At 40.9% G+C, this 23,556-nt stretch overlaps 1 protein-coding gene across 2 annotated transcripts in view; it reads right to left on the bottom strand.

Annotated features, from left to right (window-relative positions):
• Positions 1-23,556, bottom strand: part of LOC105029340 (neprilysin) — a 94,825-nt gene that overhangs the window by 44,653 nt on the left and 26,616 nt on the right. For both annotated transcript variants that reach the window (XM_010902657.4, XM_010902659.3), the window contains exons 5-7: positions 2,179-2,259; positions 1,963-2,058; positions 1,736-1,854 (exon numbers count right to left, since the gene is read on the bottom strand). In XM_010902657.4, coding sequence (XP_010900959.1) covers positions 1,736-1,854; positions 1,963-2,058; positions 2,179-2,259 — 296 coding nt within the window. The remainder of the gene's footprint in view (positions 1-1,735; positions 1,855-1,962; positions 2,059-2,178; positions 2,260-23,556) is intronic.

Here is a 23,556-nt window from a genome sequence, read left to right as displayed (position 1 = left end):
TAAGAACCATAGAACCATGTGTAAAAGAGATGAATATGCATTCCAATGATTCTTTCTTTCAGGATTCAGAGGTTACATTTTGTCAAGAATGTGTGCATGTATTTTTGATGCTGATGAGGTTCAGAGAGTTTAGCATGTAAAAAATTAATATGGAAAAGGTTTGATATATAGTATAGGGCATTTACATTGTCGTTATGAGCAAAAGCGACCTGAAGGAGCACTTAGGGTTAGGATGATATAGCATTTCTAAAAACTGAGTTCATTTTATTGCATGACATAAGTATTTGATACATCAGAAAAGCAGAACTTGCAATTACAGCGATCATATGTTTCCTGTAGTTCTTGACCAGGTTTGCACACACTGCAGCAGGGATTTTGGCCCACTCCTCCATACAGACCTTCTCCAGATCCTTCAGGTTTCGGGCCTGTCGCTGGGCAATACGGACTTTCAGCTCCCTCCAAAGACTTTCAATTGGGTTCAGGTCTGGAGACTGGCTAGGCCACTCCAGGACCTTGAGATGCTTCTTACGGAGCCACTCCTTAGTTGCCCTGGCTGTGTGTTTCGGCTCGTTGTCAGGCAGGAAGACCCAGCCATGACCCATCTTCAGTACTCTTACTGAGGGAAGGAGGTTGTTGGCCAAGATCTCAATACGGTGCAGTCGTCCTGTCCCCTTTGCAAAAAAGCATCCCCAAAGAATTATGTTTCCACCTCCATGCTTCACGGTTGGGATGGTGTTCTTGGGGTTGTACTCATCCTTCTTCTTCCTCCAAACACGGCGAGTGGAGTTCAGACCAAAAAGCTCTATTTTCATCTCATCAGACCACATAACCTTCTCCCATTCCTCCTCTGAATCATCCAGATGGTCATTGGCAAACTTCAGACGGGCCTGGACATGCGCTGGCTTGGGCAGGGGGACCTTGCGTGCGCTGCAGGATTTTAATCCATGACGGCGTAGTGTGTTACTAATGGTTTTCTTTAAGACTGTGGTCCCAGCTCTCTTCAGGTCATTGACCAGGTCCTGCTGTGAAGTTCTAGGCAGATCCCTCACCTTCCTCATGATCATTGATGCTCCACAAGGTGAGATCTTGCATGGAGCCCCAGACCGAGGGAGACTGACCGTCATCTTGAACTTCCATTTTCTAATAATTTTACCAACAGTTGTTGCCTTCCCACCAAGCTGCTTGCCTATTGTCCTGTAGCCCATCCCAGCCTTGTGCAGGTCTACAATTTTATCCCTGATGTCCTTACACAGGTCTCTGTTCTTGGCCATTCTGGAGAGGTTGGTGTCTGTTTGATTGAGTGCGTGGACAGGTGTCTTTTATACAGGTAACGAGTTCAAACAGGTGCAGTTAATACAGGTAATGAGTGGAGAACAGGAGGGCTTCTTAAAGAAAAACTAACAGGTCTGTGAGAGCCGGAATTCTTACTGGTTGGTAGGTGATCAAATACTTACGTAATGCCATAAAATGCTAATAAATTTTTTTTTTTTGTGGATTTAAAAAAAATTCTGTCTCTCACAGTTGAGGTGTACGTATGATAAAAATTACAGACCTCTACATGAGTAGGAAAGCAAGTAGGAAAACCTGCAAAATCGGCAGTGTATCAAATACTTGTTCCTCCCACTGTATATTCTATTCATTCAGACCAGATAATAACATTTTTCTTTTTACATTGTATACTAAAGTGTAAAGTTCCTTTTGTGCTTGTATCTGTGAATATTACAGCAACACCTACATGAATTATGTGCGAATTGGAGTCTTTGTCATCAGTGCCGATAAAAAAATTCACCAAGACTTGAGTTCCGTATTTCTCATTGAGCCTGGCAATGGCATCCTCTAACTTCCATGTGGTGCCTTAATAGAAGAGAGGAGAGGTAGATTAAATTGGATTGGAATTAACGAGAAGTAAAACGCAACGGGTGTAGCAGGCACAATGATAACATTGCATACAAAGTAATTTACCATAGACAGTCTCCCAGTTGTCTGTTGCTATGGGCCACTCAAACACGTCATGGAGCATGTCTAGCAAGGGAGCCCCTCCCCTGTTCTCAATCTGACCTTAAAACGGAATAGGATTATCTCACAATTCCAAGGTAGGAAACAGATTTGACTTAAAAGAATGACAGACTGGAACTGGTATTGACCTCCACTTAAAGAAAAACAGACCCCCAGACTCACTCTCATTAGTGCAGGATCTGTAGAGTGTCTTAGCTTTGGTCAGAGCACTGGCCTCTCCTGCCACGCTTCTCTCCAGAACACCTATGACAGTGAGAAAGAGGGATAAAGACAAAAAGAGAGAGAGAGACAAAGAATAGGAAAGGGAAGTGGGAATAATGGAGAGAGACGTGGGAGAGAGACAGAGAGAAAAAGAGATATGGAGAGAGCAAGAGACACAGATAGAGAGAGGTTGAGAAAGAAAAAGAGACTAGATGGAACATGAAAGGAGAGGAAGTGGGAGAGGAAAATATGAAGAGAGAGGGTGGAAAGACAGTAAAGTGCTGTGAGTAACCGGGATCATTTTTGAAGGACTTATTGTTCCACTCATGAGGGACTATACTGTACCAGGTCTTTCTAGACCAGACAGAACACAGCACTAGGGCCACAGAACTGTGTTTGTGCTGATGGGACAGCTGCTTTTTACCACATAAAAGCACAGAGACACATCACAGAACATAAGAAAATGGAAATACCAAAACAAGCAGGGTAAAAATGATGTTTGGTCATTCTCTCAAGCCCTGGGAAATGTAGGTATAAACCCAGTTTTGAGAGTTAGGACGAAGCTTGTTTCTCTCTACCCACTTCATATAAACCACACATGAATTTTTGCTTTGCCCATGTCTCATTCTTCAGTCTTACAGTGCAGCTTCCCTCTGCCACCTAAACTGTCATTTGTATTTTTTGCCCTCTTCCTCTCATTCCCATTTCTGGTTGCAGCTGAACCCCCTGTTGCCTCATTAGCTACAGTAGTGTACACTATTTATGTGCTCATTTAATCTTAATGAAGCTTGGGGTTAGGACCCCTTCACAGGGTGCTTCCTGCCAAAGGGCAAAGATTGTGTGTGTGCGATTGGACTAAAAATGTCCTAGTGTGTGTGTGTTTGTGTGTGTATGTGTTTTTATTGTGCGCCTGTGTGTGATTGGATTACAGATCACCTGATGTTTATGTGGGAAACTCCCATTCAAACCCAAATAACATACTTTTGAAGTTTCAAGAGCATTTTTAATGTTGTGATCTTTTTTTAATTCTGTATATTTTACACTTTTTAAGAGAGGTATAGGGCAAATAGAGAGAGAGAGATATGAATGTATTTTTCCTCTCAGTGGTGCTGTATGCTCCAACTGTATGGTGCTTTAACTACTGTACTTAGATTTAGAGTAGAGGACTGCACACTTGTGCACACAAACAGGCAAACACCCATACACACGTATACCAGTTACAATGATTCGCCATTAAATAAGGTGACTGCATCGGTCCCCATTCTTAGGGCACATCCTGATAAAGAGGAAATAAACAGGAAGTCTGAGTCTCCAGAGCCAATTCTCTGTGTATATTTATGTCCTACATGGAACCAAGAAGGATACTGCATAATGAATGCATATACGTTATTGAACACAGACCAGTGCTGAGGCCCCTCAAATACACCACCACAGTGAGTCAACCACTAGCATCCTGAGGAGCTGGACAAGGAAGATGGACACCCGACTTTATGGTAGGACTGCTGTCTTTTTATAGTTTAACGGTAAGTATGACTGAGAAATTTCTCCTTTTCAGCAAGCAAATGTGATCAGTCAGTGTTTTGCTTCACCTCCCATTTTGGTTACTGGTCAGATGCTCTAACTGCTAGGCTACCCTGCTGCCCTTGTTTGTCTGATGAAAGGCAATGGTCAGATTACAGTAGCATAAACAGTGTCAAGAAATAAAGAAACTCATTCATGTGTTTTTACAAAGATACCATTGAGGATGGTCTTCAAGTTGAATTAATAATGTTTAGTGGGCATTAGGCTCGTCAGTAGAACTATGTTCCAGATATGCATGCTCCAGGGCAGATCAATTCTAAAGGATCTAACCCATTGTTCACACATGATTTGTTTGAAAGATTTCAACAAAGTAATGTTACTGAGGTTAAATTGACCAATTTGTCTGATTGTCAGTCCTTAAAACATCGCTAATGAAAAAAGAAAAAGTAACAAACTTTTTAAATTGAGTATCTGAAAGCACTGGTAAACTCCCCCAGCCATATTCCCCAGCAGGTTCTGACAGCCTCTGTTCTCATAAATGATTGGTGTGGTCCTTTAAATAACCGTTTTGCCTTAGCTGGCTAACCATTTATACATATATTTTTTATCTGACTGTAATTTAACCAGGCAAGTTTATTAAGAACCAGTTGTTATTTACAACAATGATATTGTGAGGAATGTTCTGGTGAGGAGGATCTGTCTTGCTCAGGGACTGAACAAGAAATAAATAAAACTATGCACTCACCTAAAGGATTATTAGGAACACCATACTAATACTGTGTTTGACCCCCTATCACCTTCAGAACTGCCTTAATTATATGTGGCATAGATTCAACAAGGTGCTGAAAGCATTCTTTAGAAATGATGGCCCATATTGATAGGATAGCCTCTTGCAGTTGATGGAGATTTGTGGGATGCACATCGAGGGCACGAAGCTCCTGTTCCACCACATCCCAAAGATGCTCTATTGGGTTGAGATCTGGTGACTGTGGGGGCCATTTCAGTACAGTGAACTCATTGTCATGTTCAAGAAACCAATTTGAAATTATTCAAGCTTTGTGACATGGTGCATTACCTGCTAGAAGTAGCCATCAGAGGGTGGGTACATGGTGGTCATAAAGGGATGGACATGGTCAGAAACAATGCTCAGGTAGGCCGTGGCATTTAAACGATGCCCAATTGGCACTAAGGGGCCTAAAGTGTGCCAAGAAAACATCCCCCACACCATTACACCACCACCACCACCAGCCTGCCCAGTGGTAACAAGGCATGATGGATCCATGTTCTCATTCTGTTTACGCCAAATTCTGACTCTACCATCTGAATGTCTCAACATAAATCGAGACTCATCAGACCAGGCAACATTCTTCCAGTCTTCAATTGTCCAATTTTGGTGAGCTTGTGCAAATTGTAGCCTCTTTTTCCTATTTGTAGTGGAGATGAGTAGTACCCGGTGGGGTCTTCTGCTGTTGTAGCCCATCCGCCTCAAGGTTGTGTGTGCTGTGGCTTCACAAATGCTTTGCTGCATACCTCGGTTGTAACGAGTGGTTATTTCAGTCAAAGTTGCTCTTCTATCAGCTTGAATCATTCTCCTCTGACCTCTGGCATCAACAAGGCATTTTCGCCCACTGGACTGCCGCATACTGGATGTTTTTCCCTTTTCACACCATTCTTTGTAAACCCTAGAAATGGTTGTGCATGAAAATCCCAGTAACTGAGCAGATTGTGAAATACTCAGACCGGCCCGTCTGGCACCAACATCCATGCCACGCTCAAAATTGCTTAAATCACCTTTCTTTCCCATTCTGACATTCAGTTTGGAGTTCAGGAGATTGTCTTGTCCAGGACCACACCCCTAAATGCATTGAAGCAACTGCCATGTGATTGGTTGATTAGATAATTGCATTAATGAGAAATTGAACAGGTGTTCCTAATAATCCTTTAGGTGAGCGCCACATTATGTTTGAGCACCAAATTTGACTCATTGTTTGTATTGTTTATTGTTTGCATTCACTTTTACTCAATTGCATGAAGGGTGTCAATACTTCTTGAGTGGCTATACTTTGTGGAAGCACATTTTGCATGGATTACCGCAGTAAGTCTGTTTGGAAAAGTTTCTGTCTTTCCAGAAGACTTCAGCAGAATTGTGGGATCTCCTGTGCACAAAACTCTTTAGATCAATCCACAGATTTTCTATATTATTGAGGTCTGGGCTGTGACTGGGATATTCAAGGGCATGGATATCCTTTTTTCAAGGCATTATTTAATAGATGCGGCTGTGCAGTTTGGAATCCTGTCATGTTGCTCCATAGAGAATGTACATATATTAGTACTTTCCTTTTTTATTATTTATTATTTATTATTCTAGATTTAGACTTCTGTTTCTGTCCATGTACTGACACAGGGACGGATATTGTACCGATACGCGTACTGTAGCGTCTCACCTCTACAGATGCACTTTAAAATCCAACAATGGCATTGTATATTCAAATTGAAACTAGCAGTAAAAAGTTAAGTTATACAATGTCTATTGACAACAGCTAGCTCAATTGAGAAGCAACATTCTTCATTGCGAATGCTGCTGTATATATATTTTCCCCAAAAACTTCTCAATACTGCCCCTCCAGCACACTCATGGTACTTCTATATTCTCTGCCAGCATACCCAATTCTGTTGCGTAACTTTTGAGAGGCTGCCAAAATCTGTGTTGTGTATGTCTGCGTAGGAGAAAACCCTCTCCATTATATGACGAAAAGCGACACTGAAACCTTGTGCTACATTGTGTTTGCTTTATGCTGACTATGGATCAATCATTAAAAGCTGAAATTCTTCTTTTGCTTCAATTTCCTGGCCTGTAGGGATTGTGACAAAATATCTGTATTTCGTTAGCTGTCTTGCCTATCACCTCAATCCTGACTAGAGTCCCTGTCCCAGCTAAAGAGGAGCAGCTCCATAGCATGACGCTGCTGCTACCATGCTGCTGTTATAATTGATAGTAAGGACTATTAACTTTGGATAATGTGCTGTGTTGGGTTTGGCAAAAATATTCTACAGTAACTTTTTTTCATCACACAAAAACCACATGGTTTTGGGACATTTACAGTATCAGTCAAAATGCTAGACACACCTAATCCTATTATACACCTAGGATTCAAGGATAATTTTTTATTTTCAATATGTTCCACATTGTAGAATAAAAGGAAATGAAAAGGAATCGAATCTATGAAATAACTCACATGGAATCATGTAGTAACCAAAAATATGTTCAACAATTCAAAATACATTTATACCTTTGATTTTCAAAGTAACCACCTATGATGCCAGCTGTGCACACTATTGGGATTCTCTCAACAAGCATTGTGAGGAAGTCACCTGGAATGCTTTTACAAATCTCTTGAAGGTGTTCCCACATATGCAAAGCACTTGTTGGCTGCTTTTCCTTCACTCTGCTGTCCAACTCATCCTAAACCCTCTCATTGCGGTTGAGGTCGGGAGATTACGGTGTGGAGACCAGGTCATAGGATGCAGCATTCCAGGACTTTCCTTGATCAGATAGACCACAGGTGTCAAACCGGTTCCACGGAGGGCCGAGTGTCTGCAGGTTTTTGCTCTCTCCTTGTACTTGATTGGTTAATTAGGTCACTGATTGGTTAGTTTCTACCCTCACCTGGTTGTGTAGGTATGAATTAGAAACCAATTTATAGGAAAAACCAAAAACCTGCAGACACTCGGCCCTTTGTGGAACCGGTTCGACACCTGTGAGATAGACCTTACACAGCCTGATTGTCCTGTTGAAAAACAAATGATAGCCCCACTAAGCGCAAACCTGATGGGATGGTGTATCGCTGCAGAATTCTGCGGTAGCCATGCTGGTTGAGTGCACCTTGAATTCTTAGTTATTCACACACAGTGTCACGAGCAAAGCACCCCTACACTATCACATCCTCTCCATGCTTCACGGTGAGAACCACTCATGCGTATATCATACGTTCACCCACTCTTCATCTCACTAAGACACAGCATATTGGTGTCCTTCAGTTCCAAGAGGGCCGGAATTATGCAATTACCACTGAACAGTTGTTGTTGAGATGCGGCTGTTACTTGAACTCAGAGAAACATTTATTTGGGCTGCAAATTGAAGTGCAGTTACAGTGGGGAGAACAAGCATTTGATACACTGCCGATACTGCAGGTTTTCCCTGCAATTATCTGTAATTGTCTGTAATTATCATAGGTACTCTTCAACTGTGAGTGGCAGAATCTAAAACAAAAATCCAGAAAATCACATTGTATGATTTTTAAGTAATTAATTCGCATTTTATTGCATTACATAAGTATTTGATACATCAGATAACTTAATATTTGGATATTTACAGAAACCTTTGTTTGCAATTACAGAGGTCATACGTTTCCTGTAGTTCTTGACCAGGTTTGCACACACTGCAGCAGGGACTCCTCCATACAGACCTTCTCCAGATCCTTCAGGTTTCGGGACTGTCGCTGGGCAATACGGACTTTCAGCTCCCTCCAAAGATTTTCTATTGGGTTCAGGTCCAGAGACTGGCTAGGCCACTCCAGGACCTTGAGATGCTTCTTACGGAGCCACTCCTTAGTTGCCCTGGCTGTGTGTTTCGGGTCGTGGTCAGGCTGGAAGACCCAGCCATGACCCATCTTCAATACTCTTACTAAGGGAAGGAGGTTGTTGGCCAAGATCTCAATACGATGCAGTCGTCCTGTCCCCTTTGCAAAAAAGCATCCCCAAAGAATGATGTTTCCACCTCCATGCTTCACGGTTGGTATGGTGTTTTTCGGGTTGTACTCATCCTTCTTCTTCCTCCAAACACAGTGAGTGGAGTTTAGAACAAAAACCTCTATTTTCGTCTCATCAGACCACATGACCTTCTCCCATTCCTCCTCTGGATCATCCAGATGGTCATTGGCAAACGTCAGACGGGCCTGGACATGTGCTGGCTTGAACAGGGGGACCTTGCGTGCGCTGCAGGATTTTAATCCATGACAGCGTAGTGTGTTACTAATGGTTTTCTTTGAGACTGTGGTCCCAGCTCTCTTCAGGTCATTGACCAGGTCCTGCCGTGTAGTTCTGGGCTGATCCCTCACCTTCCTTATGATCATTGATGCCACATGAGGTGAGATCTTGCATGGAGCCCCAGATCGAGGGAGATTGACTGTCATCTTGAACTTCTTCCATTTTCTAATAATTGCACCAACAGTTGTTGCCTTCTCACCAAGCTGCTTGCCTATTGTCCTGTAGCCCATCCCAGCCTTGTGCAGGTCTACAATTTTATCCCTGATGTCCTTATATAGCTCTCTGGTCTTGGCCATTGTGGAGAGGTTGGAGTCTGTCTGTTTGAGTGTGTGGACAGGTGTCTTTTATACAGGTAACGATTTCAAACAGGTGCAGTTAATACAGGTAGAGTGGAGAACAGGAGGGCTTCTTAAAGAAAAACTAACAGGTTTGTGAGAGCTGAAATTCTTACTGGTTGGTAGGTGATCAAATACTTATGTCATGCAATAAAATGCTAATTAATTATTAAAAAATCATCCAATGTGATTCTTTGGACTTTTATTTATAGATTCCATCTCTCACAGTTGAAGTGTACCTATGATAAAAAGTATAGACCTCTACATGCTTTGTAAGTAGGAAAACCTTCAGAATCGGCAGTTTATCAAATAATTGTTCTCCCCACTGTATTTGCCAGTTTCTGAGGCTGGTAACTCTAATGAACCTATCCTCTGCAGCAGAGGTATCTCAGAGTATTCCTTTCCTATGGCGGTCCACATGAGCGCTAGTTTCATCAAAGCTATTATGGGTTTTTGCAAAGTTTTTGAACTTTTACAAATGTATTAAAGTAATGATGCACGGTTGTTTCTGTTTGCTTATTTGAGCTGTCCTTGCCATAATATGGATTACTACAGTAAGGACTTAATGATGGTCTTACCGTATACCAACCCTACCTTGTCACAACACAACTGATTGGCCCATATGCATAAAGAAAGAAAATAAATTCCACAAATTAACTTTTAACAAGGCCCATCCGTTAATTGAAATGCATTCCAGGTGAATACCTCATGAAGCTGATTAAGAGAATACTAAGAGTGTGCAAAGCTGTCATCAAGAAAAAGGGTGGCTACTCTGAAGAATCTACAGTATGAAATGTATTTTGATCTGTTTAAAGCTTTTTCTGGTTGCTACATGATTCCATGTGTTTTGTTGTTTTCACTACTCTTGAATGAGTAGGTGTGTCCAAACCTTCGACTAGTACTGTGTGTGGGCATCAGTGTTCTTAAAGTAGTTGTGAGTAATGGATTCCGTCTTGCCATCCTAAAATGTACAATGGTTGTACTATGCATGGAGTGCCCAATCCCTCTCAGAAATGTCTGCAGCTCTTTTAAGGTTGCTGTTAGCATCAATTTTAGAGGGACATCCTGATATTTGCAATGCTCTAATGGTGCCATGTTGTCTTCACATCTTAATGATGGAATTTACAGTAACCTTCAAAATACTTGAATAATTCTTTTCTGAACTAGACCTTTCCATAATTACTTAAAACATACTTTTTGTTAGCTCCTAGCAAATATACCTTTTGTTTGCTCCATTTTATGACAAAAAGCAACACTGAAACCTTGTACAACAGTCCATTTGTTTTATGCTGACTATGGATCAGCATTAAAAGGTGGAATTCTTCTTTAACTTCAACTTTCTGGCAGACACCAGCAGGGTTTGTGCCATAATATCTGTATTTCTTTAACTGTTAATTTTCAACTCTATCCTGACCAGAGTCCCTGTCCCAGCTGAAGAGGAGCAGACCCATAGCATGACGCTGCCGCTATCATGCTGCTGTAACCATTGAGAGTAGGTACAGTTTACTGTGGATAATGACCATTGGCTTTTTGCCAGGGGGGCAAAAATATTCTATCTTGTTCTTATCACACCAAAACATATTTTCCCACATGATTTTGGGAAATGTACAGTGCATATCTCTGCACTATATAACAAGGAAATCTTACAGGAAGCTGATTTTATTTTTGAAACTTTACACTACTCAGTGTAGTGTAAAGTTTGCAGTGAGACGCATGTAGGTTAGTGACTCCTTACTCTGTAATCTATTGAAATAGCTATTACAAAAAGCCAGATCAAATAAATAATAATAATAATAATAATAATAATATTCACACTACAATTCAAAAGTTTGGGGTAATTTACAAATGTCCTTGTTTGAAAAGCATTATTTTTGCCCATTTAAATAACATCCAAATGATCAGAAATACAGTGCAGACATTGTCAATGTTGTAAATGACTATTGTAGCAGAAAACAACAGATTTTGCATGGAATATCTACATAGGCATCCAGAGACCCATGATTAGCAACAATCAGTCCTCTGTTCCAATGGCACGTTATGTTTGCTAATCCAAGTTTATCATTTTAAATGGCTAATTGATCATTAGAAAACCTTTTTGAGATTATGTTAGCACTGCTGAAAACTGTTGTGCTGATTAAAGAAGCAATAAAACAGTCCTTCTTTAGATTTGTTGAGTATATTCAGCGCCAGTGATTGTGGGTTTAATTACAGGCTCAGAATGTCCAGAAACAAATGTTATGTTATCTCCAACGCACATATCACCATGGAGATCTTATCTCAAAGGGTACCTTAGCTGTCGTAATCTTACAAAATGGAAAAATATATGCACTTCAGACATTTTTCATTCATCCAGACCAGATGGGTCTAAACTGTCCTTTGCAATTAGCAGGTCAATGTTGGATAAACAGGAGAATAACTGTTTTAAAAGCTGATTTTCCCAATCATCATCACTCAAAACATAATCCAAAAATACAAGAGAAAATAGACAATTTGAAGTGTCAAATCTCAATAGTGCGATGAGATTAATTGAAGTGAAAAAGTTTGCTATTATTTTTCACTGCCTTGTCATTTGCATTGCAAACACAGAATACATTCTTGTTTTTTACAATTTTATCTTTGGGCATTGACTGTTGAACTGTGGGATTTTGTTTCAGGATATAAAACAAGACGTCATCTAAGACTTTTGTTCAGGCCTCAAACAGCATTTTGTTGTTTATATGATGTGATGAAAGCTGTTCCCTAATGTGGTGAAAGCTGTTCCCTAATGTGGTTGGCCTATGTAACGCCATATTGTTCGAGCTATCTGTTGAACTTAGACTTAAACTTAGACCTAAATAAACAAGTCAACTTTGACTTGATCACTATTTATTTTGGAGTGAATCAGGCTTTGATAATAGCCCATGCCTACCCACCCACTGACCTCAACACACGTCACTGCCCAGTATTGAGTAGATCCGGTTCCCCTTGAATTTTGTCATAACTTGGGAGTGTCACACAGGGCTTAGACTTACTCACAGAGACCAAAACCTCACATTTAATGACCTCAAACTCTCTCCTTTCTCAACTTTTCTAGAGAGAAACATGTTAAATAGATCATTATCTTCATCTGTTTTCCCTATCTTTATCTGTTTTCCCTATCTTTACCTGTTTTCCTTATTATCTTTATCTTTTTTCCCTATCTTTACCTGTTTTCCCTATCTTTACCGGTTTCTCTGTATCTCTCACCATCTTTCCACATTTCTTCTTATCCTTCTATGTTTTTCTCTATCCCCATTTTTCTCCCTCCTTCCTTTTCCCATCAGCTCACTCTTTCTCTTTTTCTCTTTCATACAGTTTTTTCTTCCCTTTTCTCTCCCCTCTGGCACAAATAAGATAGTAATAAAAGGCATCTTTATTCTGCTGGAGGGAAGGATTCTAGTGTTTCCCTAAGCTTCTGGACTTCTCTGAGTGAACAGACAACTTTGGCAAGTTTAATAAAGATAGATCAAAGCTGAATAAGTGACTGCAAGATCACATAATGATTACAGTATTCAAGCCAGCAGACCTGAAATATTGGGTTGTGGCAGTTTTAAATGGGTCACTGATGTCTGAGTAAAAGAAAATAATAATACAGTGATATTTGATAATACACATTATATTTGCTTAAGAAAAAAGTAGGTGACTGGTGAGAAATACACTAAAGCCAGAATTTAAGGACAAAATAAGGATCTAAGTCGCTGACCCTAGTACAGATGTTAGTAGACAAGGAACTTGGAAAGACATGCACAACACAAACACTGCTACATAAGGAGCACTAACCCAAAAACAATCACTAGAACAAAATCATTAACTCAAAAGAGAGAAACTTGGAGCGTATCCCGTAAATAAAACAAATTGGGCAGATCATTAACATTTGACAGGGTTTATTTTGACCCTGAAAAAACATGCTTATGGGTTTCAGCTACAAAGCCTTCATAAGAGCATATGAAAGGCACACACAAACTCAAGAAGTTAAACAAATTAAATGACATTTCCACTAGTTGAAATTGTTTATGAAAATGTTACTGCAAAGGAGTTGTTAAAGTGATTATCAGAATCAGAAAGAGTTTAATTGCCAAGTAAATTTCACAACAAACAATATATATTTAATTTCTGGCAGGTTAGTGCAACAATTTATACAAAAGGAATAAGGAAAATAAAAACAAATAAGAACAGTGGACTAAGCATAAAAACAGTAGACTGAGCATTCATAAATTATAAAAAAACATGTACGGTGCAAGATTTGTCCAGTTGAGGGTTGTGTTTGTGGGGAGGGGTTATAGGTTTGCCCAATTGAGGGTTGTCTGTGAACGTGGGGAGGGGTTATAGATTTGTCCAGTTGAGGATTATGTGTGTCTGTGGGGTGCGGGCTATGGTCAGTTTGGTTCCAGGGCCATGTTCATGAGGCCTACTGCTGTAGAAAATAAACTGTTCTTGTGGTGAGAGGTTTTGGTCCTGACAGACCTCAACCTTCTGCCAGAGGGGAGAGCTCTGAATAGTCAATTTCCAAGGCAACAGGGATCAGCCTCAATCATGGCCCCCTCGCCTCTGCGTCCTGGAGGTGTGTAGGTTGTGGAGAGATGGCAGATTGCAGCCAATCACCCTCTCTGCAGACCGGATGACGCGCTGCAGCCTGCCTTTGTCTTTGTCAGTGGCTGCACCAGGACACCAGATAGTCAATCTCCCACCTGTAGGCGGACTTGACTCCATCAGAAATAAGAAATATTTCTTATTCAAACTTCAGGAGATTGACAGAGTGGTGACTGGAGGTGCAGATGTTGGTGTACAGGGAGAAGAGTAGGGGGCACAGGATTCAGCCTTGATGGGAGCCAGTGCTGATGGTCAGGGGGTCAGACAAGTGGTTCCCCAGTCTCACGTGCTGCCTCCTGTTGGACAGGAAGGCTGTGATCCACTTGCATGTGGACTCAGGTTCTCCCATTGGGGGGAACTTGTCTTAGCGCAAAGCGGGAATTATGGTGTTGAATGCGCAACAAAAAGGATTCTGGCATAGGTTACAGGGGTGTCCAGTTGCTGGAGGATGAAGTAAAGAGCCATGTTGACCACGTCGTCCACAGACCTGTTGGCTCTGTAGGCAAACTGCAGTGGGTCTAGTAGTGGGTCGGTGATGGTCTTGAGATGGGACAGCGCCAGGTGCTCAAATGACTTGACATTCACTTACACATTCAGTGAGATTTCTATACATTCTTAGATTTAAATCCAAATTGTCAATGTACAATTGATGGCCTGTGCCGTCATTGTAATTGGTTTCACCTATGGCTGGTTATCCCCTTGTTTAGTCCCTATTTCCCTATTAAGTTCCTCCTGCCCAAGTGTTAGTTGTCAGTCATTGTCTTATGTTACGATTTTGGCTTTATGTCACGTAAAGTCCTTGAAGTAAAAAGCCTTTTATTAAAATCACCCCTGCGTCTGTGTCCTTCTACCTCCATTTTTGACAGAATGACTGCCCAACAAAGGACTCAGCAAAGATGAACAGAACGGGACTTCCTGATCCCCCTCCACCAGGTCCAGCTCCTGATCCCCCTCCATTGGGTCCGTCTCCTGAACCCCCTCCACCAGGTCCGGCTCCTGATCTCTCTCCACCAGGTCCAGCTCCTGATCCCTCTCCACCAGGTCCGGCTCCTGATCCCCCTCCACCAGGTCTGGCCCCTGATCTCTCTCCACCAGGTCCAGCTCCTGATCCCTCTCCACCAGGTCCGGCTCCTGATCCCTCTCCACCAGGTCCGGCTCCTGATCCCCCTCCACCAGGTCTGGCTCCTGATCCCTCTCCACCAGGTCCGGCTCCTGATCCCCCTCCACCAGGTCCGGCTCCTGATCCCCCTCCTGAGGTCCCGTACCGAGACAGAGCCTCCACCTGCTCCTGTTCCCTGTACCCATTCCAAGGCAGAGCCTCAACCTTGGTGTCCCGCCCCCTCATTCTTGTCTTGCAGCTGGAGCCGCACCTAGAGGAGAAGGAACTATAACGGCCGGTCACTGCCTGTGCCGTGCCAGTCGTTACGTTTCTATGTCCTATGTCTTTCAGTTCTAGTTTTCCTGTCTCTATGTTCAGTTTATTGTCATCATTGTAATTGGTTTCACCTGTGCCTGGTTATTCCCTTGTTAAGTTCCTCCAGCCCAAGTGTTTTTTGTCAGTCATTGTCTTATGTTACGGTTGTTGCTTTAAGTCGTGCCAAGTCTTTGAAGTGAAAATACTTTATTTAAATCACTTCTGCACCTGTTTTCTGCTACCTCCACTTGTGACATTGTTACTGTGAAGTAGTGATGGGCGAAACTAAGCTTTCCAAAACTATGAGCATATAATTGCATTGAAAAAGGATTCACTGTTTTGAAACACTCGAAACATCGCACGCTGGCAACATCTGCTGGCCAAATACTTGTAATGGAAGACTCCCATAAAATAAACTGAGTGGTGTAGCGGGTGGCATAGGCTGGCATTGTGTATATGCCTAAACACTGAATAGCAAATCGATATGTGAACAGATACGTGGAGTTGGACGCAGTATTTACACATGGAACATTTCACAAATGTTAGCATACAATGTTAATAAAAGAGCAGTAACATTTTATCCCAGCTGTGTGCGCGATGGAAGATGTACGCAAAGGTTCCTAAATCTGGAAATGCGCACCACACTGGAGCGTTTTTATGCCAGCAGTGTTTCCATTGGGACATATGGAAATATCAGTTAACAACAACCGACGATGCTAGAACATGACAATGTCAAGGATGTCACGGATAATGTCCTTAGATGCTTGAATATGTATATGGTTACATTTTAATAATTGTAATTTGTGTATAATTCTGGCCTATGTGCGCCACTAGTATAGGCCATAAAAATACTGTTGTTTTAGTAGTGGTCTTAGATATATAAGGGGACATTTATATGCTTATACTTACTTTGTGTGTGAAAGTTGTGAATGCAAGTTCTAGCCCAGTTGTTGCTCACAAATCGTTCATTTCACAAGGTTATGTTCAGGGCTTGACATTGGCATCCGCCCACCCGCCAAATGCGCAGTCACTCTTACTAGCCACTCATACACAGGGTTTTTCCATTTTTCAAAACTCAAAGGCGAGAGCATTCCCAAAATTCCGCAACTGCCTCTGTGTGTTGGCATGGTAAAAAATGATTTTGTGCGGGAGAATAGCCATACTGTCAATGAAATCTGGCAACCTTGCATGCAGGACCACACGGGTCCTAACATCGCGGAGATGAGTAACGTCGGAAATACAAGTGGATCCTCCTATTCTTTTACATCTAAGCATGTCAAAATATTTCAATAAAACGTAATAACCTCAAATTACATCCAAGCAGCATACATTTTAAAACTTTTCAGGTGACTTCTTGCCTACAATTACAGATTTATTTAAAGAGAGATCGCCAGACAAATGAAGATGACTGGTAAAATGATAATCAGATTACGGTATGTACTGTCACCAAAAACATTGGGCTATATATTCAATATACAGTGAAAAAAGTATACGATTAACTCATTTAAGTCTCTAAGAATATAAATATATGAACGTGAAGACTTTGGATCAGCGACCGCAGCAGATCCTAGTACAGCTGAAGTCGAGAGAGGGGGAGATTAACGATGTGGCGTCAAGGCAAGGATGGAGGAAACAATTTTGACAAGGCTGTAATATATACAGCTCTGTTTCGTTTTTATGCAAGTCCATATTAACAAGAATATCGCATAACAACGAAAATAGACAACAAAAATATTGACTGCTATTAATTATATAGCTGATGAGTGAGTTCATATTTTAAATAACATGCTAAGGACTCTGTTAACAATAAATATATTGCATATATATTTTGTTTGATATTAGGGAGGACATTGCAGCATGCATTAGCTGCTCAAGTGGACATGGACAACAGGGCACATTTAATAGTTGTCTTTTACAAGTGTGTATCCACATATTATATATTGTATTTCACAGAGTCCGTAGAGTGCGGTAGAGTGTGTTGCCTAATTTTCACTAGCCAATATATATATAAATATGGAGGCTAGTGAAAATGCAGAGTGGCTGGTGAGCCAAAAAGTTAATGTTAAGCGCTGGTTAAGTGCTTGAAAACGTTCCCACACAGTGGATCCTGTTTTTGTTTTTTTGCGTAACGAATTCTTTGTTTGTTTAGATCACGTGACTTAGCCACTCTGAAACAAGCTTTGACACTATGTTTTGGCACCGCAGTGTCACAAAGGTTTCAGAGCGTATTGAAACCTAGTGTCACCAGCACCCATCACTACTGCTAAGTGCATGTTACACAGTTAGTCGTGTAAATCAATCAAATCTTGCAATGCAGTCGCCACCCTGCTAACTTTAGCTACACCTGCTTTGTCAATGTACATGTGTTACCCTGTTATCAATACTGACAGTCATTAATAAAAGCAACAAAGTTTAACAATTCACACAGACATTGTTTTACTTCGAAACCATTTATCCACATAAACAAATGTGGACAAAGTACAACCCTACCTTTACAATCACATAAAATAGCTAAAATTACAATCAGGTATAACAGGTGCAAATACTTAGAACATTGTTAGAGATTTAATGTGTTTTCTCTGGAAGCAAATTATAAAAAATATTCAAATAAACAGAATTAGAATTAAAGGGGAATCTTGGGAGGTTCCAGTCATAGATAAACATTTTAAACTTCTGGTTTGTTCCTAACTATTTGAGTGTGTGGTAACATGCCAAAATCAAAATACTTATTTGAGGCTCAGAGAAGAAGAATTATTGATGCCCATGAGTCTAGGAGTGGTTATAAAGCATAATACAAGTCAACCCACAAAAGTCAGACCAATTGCTGACCGAAAGTCTCTAAGATCCCCAGGGTAACATCAAGAGACCTACAAGCTTCCCTTGCCACAATTAGTTTTGACGCACATTAGTTTTATTTGATGTGGCATGAGCAGAAATAGACTACACAAACTTTGCAAACATGGTAGGCCAGGAACTAAGAAGCATCTGTTCTCCAAATATAGGTGGACAGATAAGTCAATGGTGGAGTGGTTTGGCTGCTATTGAAAACAGCATGTTTGGCAAAAACTAAACACCACCTTTGACAGAAGAACCTCATACCAAATGTAAAGCATGGAGGCAGTGGCATAATGACCAATTTACCATCACTGAGTGAACCATAGCATACCAGATACTTCTTGAGGAGAATGTGAGGCAATGTGTCAAAAAGTTAAACCGAACATGAACCTTGCAAAAGGACAATGATCCAAAACATAGGCATAGCTAATAGGGGTGTAATGGTACACAGAAGTCACGGTTCGGTACATACCAAACAATTTAAGTCACGGTTCGGTACAATTTCGGTAAAGTGGAAAAATACATTTATTTTCATTTATTACAAAGTTAGAAACTTTTTCTACAGCCACTGTAGTTAAAGCATGCACTTTCGCACCAATGCCCGATAGAGAATAAATAATATGAGAAATAGAATTAACTGTTCCAAAAAAAAGCGACATTATACTTTCCTAACATTACCTTAGAGTTCCTGGCTGCTAGCTATAGAGAAATAGTCTAACAGGGGATGTCCATCTGCTTTTTGGCCATTCATTTTATTTGCTCATCACTAGCCGCTTGTGGGCATGTACACTTTGTTGTGTTTATCAATGATGGTAGTTAATTTTTACTAGCTCCTGTAGCTATCTAGCCAGTACATCTACGTAGTAGTAGTATGATGTCAATCCACACAGGTAGGATACCTGATAATTAGGTTAATGAAAATTATAAAATTGCTCTATAGGAGATTTAGCAGCTGCTGTAGCTACTAGGGTCGTAGGAGCTGGCTATGTAGCAATTCTTTGTATATTTGATGAGAACGTCGCCAAATGAAATGTCTTCCCGCTTATTAGTAGTATCCCAAACCAATGATATGAATTATTTAATTTTCTTCCATTTTGCTATAGGAAAGATTGTACAGTAGGAACTGTTGTAAAGGGAACTAGACTATATTCATTCAGAGCTCAACGCATATCAAACCGAACACCCTGTACCGAACAGTACGGTACAGATATATGTACCGTTACACCTTGAATAGCTATAACAGAATGGCTCAAAAAGAAGAAATTGAGAGTTGGCCTCAAAACGATCAATATGTTGTAGGGGGTCTTGAAGTGCTTGAAGATTACGCTTTTGAAGCAGTAGAGCAAATAGGTGGGGGGGCAAAATGTAAGAGGCCGAGAGAATTACAAGATATTTTAGTTTTTCAGGCAAAGGGGGCAAAAGACCAGCTAGTGAAGCTAGTGTGGTACATATTTTTTTCCACTATAAAACTGCATCTGTTCTTTTGTATGAGTGAATTATTGCAATGTATTATCAAAGCACACACGACCTTGGACCTGGGGTGAAAATTAATCAACCTGATGCACACAGCCAAGACAATGCTATGAGTGACTTCAGTGACAAGTCTGTGAATATCCTTGAGGTGAAGGTCCAAAGGCCGGACTTGAATCCCATTAAACATCAGTGGGATGACCTAAAGATTGCAGTTCACAGATGCTTCCAGTACAATTTGACAGAGGTTGACAGGATCTACATAGAAGACTGTGTGAAACTGCCAAATTGGAGGTGAGCATAGGAAGTAGAGGGATCCACATGAAGACTTGAAGATTTTATCAATGCAAAAGGCGTTTATACAAAGTACAGAATAAAGGGTAAGAGCACTAATATACATGAGGTATATACAACCCTGTTTCCCAAAAAAGTTGAGAAAAAGTGTCTTAAGCAATACATAAAAAAACTTGTGGAACATCTCGCAACTAATTAGGTTAATTGGCAACAGGTCAGTAACATAATTGAGTATAAAAAGAGCATCCCAGAGAGAAGGAGTCTTGAGTCAGAAGTCAAGATGTGTAGGGGTTCACCACTCTGCGAAAGACTGGAGGCAAATAGTGTAACAATTTTAGAATAACGTTTCTCAACTTAAAATTGTAAAGAGTTTGGGGATCTCATCATCTACTATACATAATATAATTAAAAGATTCAGAGAATCCGGAGAAACCTCTGTACACAGTGGACAAGGACAAAAAACAATGTTGGATGGCTGTGATCTTCAGGCCCTCAGACGGCACAAGTTAAAACTCTACTATGCAAATAAGAAGCCATATATATAGGAAACAAGATCCAGAAATGCCGTCGCCTTCTCTGGGCCCGAGCTCATTTAAGATGGACTGAACTGAAGTGGAAAACTGTCCTGTGGTCTGACAAATCCAAATATGAAATTATTTTTGGGAAACATGGACTCCGCGTCCTCCAGGCTAAAGAGAAGAGGGACCATCTGGCTTCTCATCAGCCTCTGTTATGGTATGGCGATGCATTAGTGCATATGGCATGGGTGACTCCATTAATGCAAAATGGCATGGGTGACACAATCAATGCAAAACAATATATACAGGTTTTGGAGCAATATAAGCTGCCATCCAGACAATGTCTTTTTCTGGGAAGGCCTTGCTTATTTCAGCAAGACAATGCCAAACCTCATTGTGCATGTATTACAACAGCATGGCTCCATAGCAAAAGAGTCCTGGTGCTAAACTGGCCTGCCTGCAGTCCAGACCTGTGCCCTAATGAAAACATTTGGAGCATTCTGAAATGACAAATACAAAGGAGACAGTTGCAATCCTATATCAAGCAAGAATGGGACAACATTCCACTTTCAAAACTTCAGCAATTGGTCTCCTCAGTTCCCAAAACACTTGCAAAGTGTTGTTAAAAGATGAGATGGTGCAACACAATGGTAAACATGCCCCCTGTCCCAACTTTCTGACACGTGTTGCTGGCATCAAACTCAAAATGGGCATCTATTTTTCCAAAAACAATAAAATGTCTCAGTTTCAACATTTGATAATGTTGTTTTTGTAGTATTTTCTGTTAAATATAGGGATACATTATTTGCACATCACTGTATTCTGTTTTTATTTGCATTTTAAGCAGCGGGGACATAATAACTATGGAATAACAGATGCACTCATGTAGCAACCAAACAGATCAAAACACATTTCAAATAAAACACCCAAAACATTGTAGATTCTTCGAAGTAATCATCCTTTGCCTTGATTACAGCTTTGCAATCTCTCAACCAGCTACATGACCTAGTCATGAATGGATCTTTAGGAAAAAGCTTGGGTGAACTTCACAAATTAAAACAAGAAACATGGTCAGTTTAGTTTTACACATACAGGTAAATGCAAAACACTATGCCCAGAAGAAAGGGGATATCAGAGGACATCAGCAAGAGGGTAGTGTGTGAAAATCAGTCTGGGGAAGGCTGTACAAACACCTTTAAGCTCCAATCGTCGACTGTAAAGCAAATAATTTACAAAAGAGCATTTAACAAGACTCTGCCTAAAAGTTAACGCACTTCTAAAATATCCCCATGGTATGTTACAACCTATGGTCAATGGACCTATCCATATAGCCTACGTCAGTCACATGGGCTACAATAAAATCGGGTAAATGCCAACCCAAACATAACATCTGGAAATTTTCAGACCTACCTTGGTCACAATTTTGCTCACAATCAAAACCGCTTTGACTGGCAAAATCTCAACACTGCATAAAACAAAAATAATGATCCAAATGACTGCCCCAATACAGGTGAATATAAATCCATAAAAATCCATATATTATCATCTAATCTTGCTGTAACGAGGACGCGCGTGGAAGACGCGCGCCATCCCCTCCGACGTGGTATTCGGCGTGCGTCATCGCAGGCCTTCTAGTCACGCCGCTCCTCCTCCCACGGCACTGTCATGTCTTTTAATTGCACACACCTGGTGTCCATTCCATCATTAGGTTGCCTAAATTAGTTCCCTTGTTTCTGGGCGTCTTTGTGTGGTATTGTTCTATGTTCAGTGTGCTGTATTTGCCATGCGCAGTAGTTTTGCGCTTGTGCGCTATTTGATTGTGCGCCTTTTTTTGAAAGAAGAACGCAATACATTTACTTTGACTGCCTCCCTGCATTCGACTCCTTTTTTGACACACGCCACGAAGACACACTGTTACGCATGTATTAGGTCGTTTTATCAAGTTAAGTTCTTGTGATCATTAAAGGTTTGGAACTTGTATTTGATATGTATGGCCTGTAGCACATACAACTAGTTTTTGAGTAAAAAACAAAGCATAATGTATGGATTATTTTGACTATAACATACATTGAGGGAAAAAATTTATTTGATCCCCTGCAGATTTTGTACGTTGGCCCACTGACAAATAAATTATCAGTCTATAATTTTAATGGCTGGTTTATTTGAACAGTGAGAGACAGAATAATAATCCTGAAAAATGCATGTCAAAAATTTTATAAATTGATTTGCATTTTAATGAGTGAAATAAGTATTTGACCCCTCTGCAAAACATGACTTAGTACTTGGTGGCAAAACCCTGTGGCTAGGCCACTCCAGGACCTTAATGTGCTTGAGCCACTCCTTTGTTGCCTTGGCCATGTGTTTTGGGTCATTGTCATGCTGGAATACCCATCCACGACCCATTGAGGGAAGGAGGTTCCCACCCAAGATTTGACGGTACATGGCCCCGTTCACCATCCCTTTGATGCGGTGAAGTTGTCCTGTCCCTTTAGTAGAAAAACATCCCCAAAGCATAATGTTTCCACCTCCATGTTTGACGGTGGGGATGGTATTCTTGGGGTCATAGGCAGCATTCCTCCTCCTCTAAACATGGCGTGTTGAGTTGATGCTAAAGAGCTCGATTTTGGTCTCATCTGACCACAACACTTTCACCCAGTTCTCATCTGAATCATTCAGATGTTCATTGGCAAACTTCAGACGGGCCTGTAAATGTGCTTTTTTGAGCAGGGGGACCTTGCAGGCGCTGCAGGATTTCAGTCCCTCATGGCGTAATGTGTTACCAATTGTTTACATTGTATACATGCATATACGCCAAGTTGATCATAGCGTGTCTTCTGTGATGATTGTAACTTGTTGACAAGTTGAACGGAGGTGTTGATCGGACCCGGCCTAATTCATATAACACTGGCTATGTATATGGGGAAACAAAACTGAAGGGGCACTAGTTTCTATCTGAGAGGGCAAAAGGTTTTTTTGGGCGCCGGGCCTGGTTTCCATGGAATGAATGTGTCTTCATTGTTTGGGTTTACCTGTTATAGTTGGGGGGGGGGGTTTAATTGATGAAACACAAAAGAAGCATGAGTCACATATTGCAAATTCCTGGCAAAAGTTGGACAGCTTTTGTGCTGGTAAGATGTGCTGTGATGCTCTCTCTCTTTTCAAGGGAGTCCCTTGGTTAAGCATGTTTAAAAGTAATTTATTCTGGCTTAAACTGCATGGAAATGTAACGACAGAAAATTGTTAACATGTTCCTGAATATTGCCATTGGTTATTGTCAGCAAAAACTGACATTTCCCTT

This window comes from Esox lucius, chromosome 1 (assembly GCF_011004845.1).
Source record: "Esox lucius isolate fEsoLuc1 chromosome 1, fEsoLuc1.pri, whole genome shotgun sequence".
Lineage (NCBI taxonomy): Eukaryota > Metazoa > Chordata > Actinopteri > Esociformes > Esocidae > Esox > Esox lucius.
This window is presented reverse-complemented; position numbering and strand designations above follow the sequence as displayed.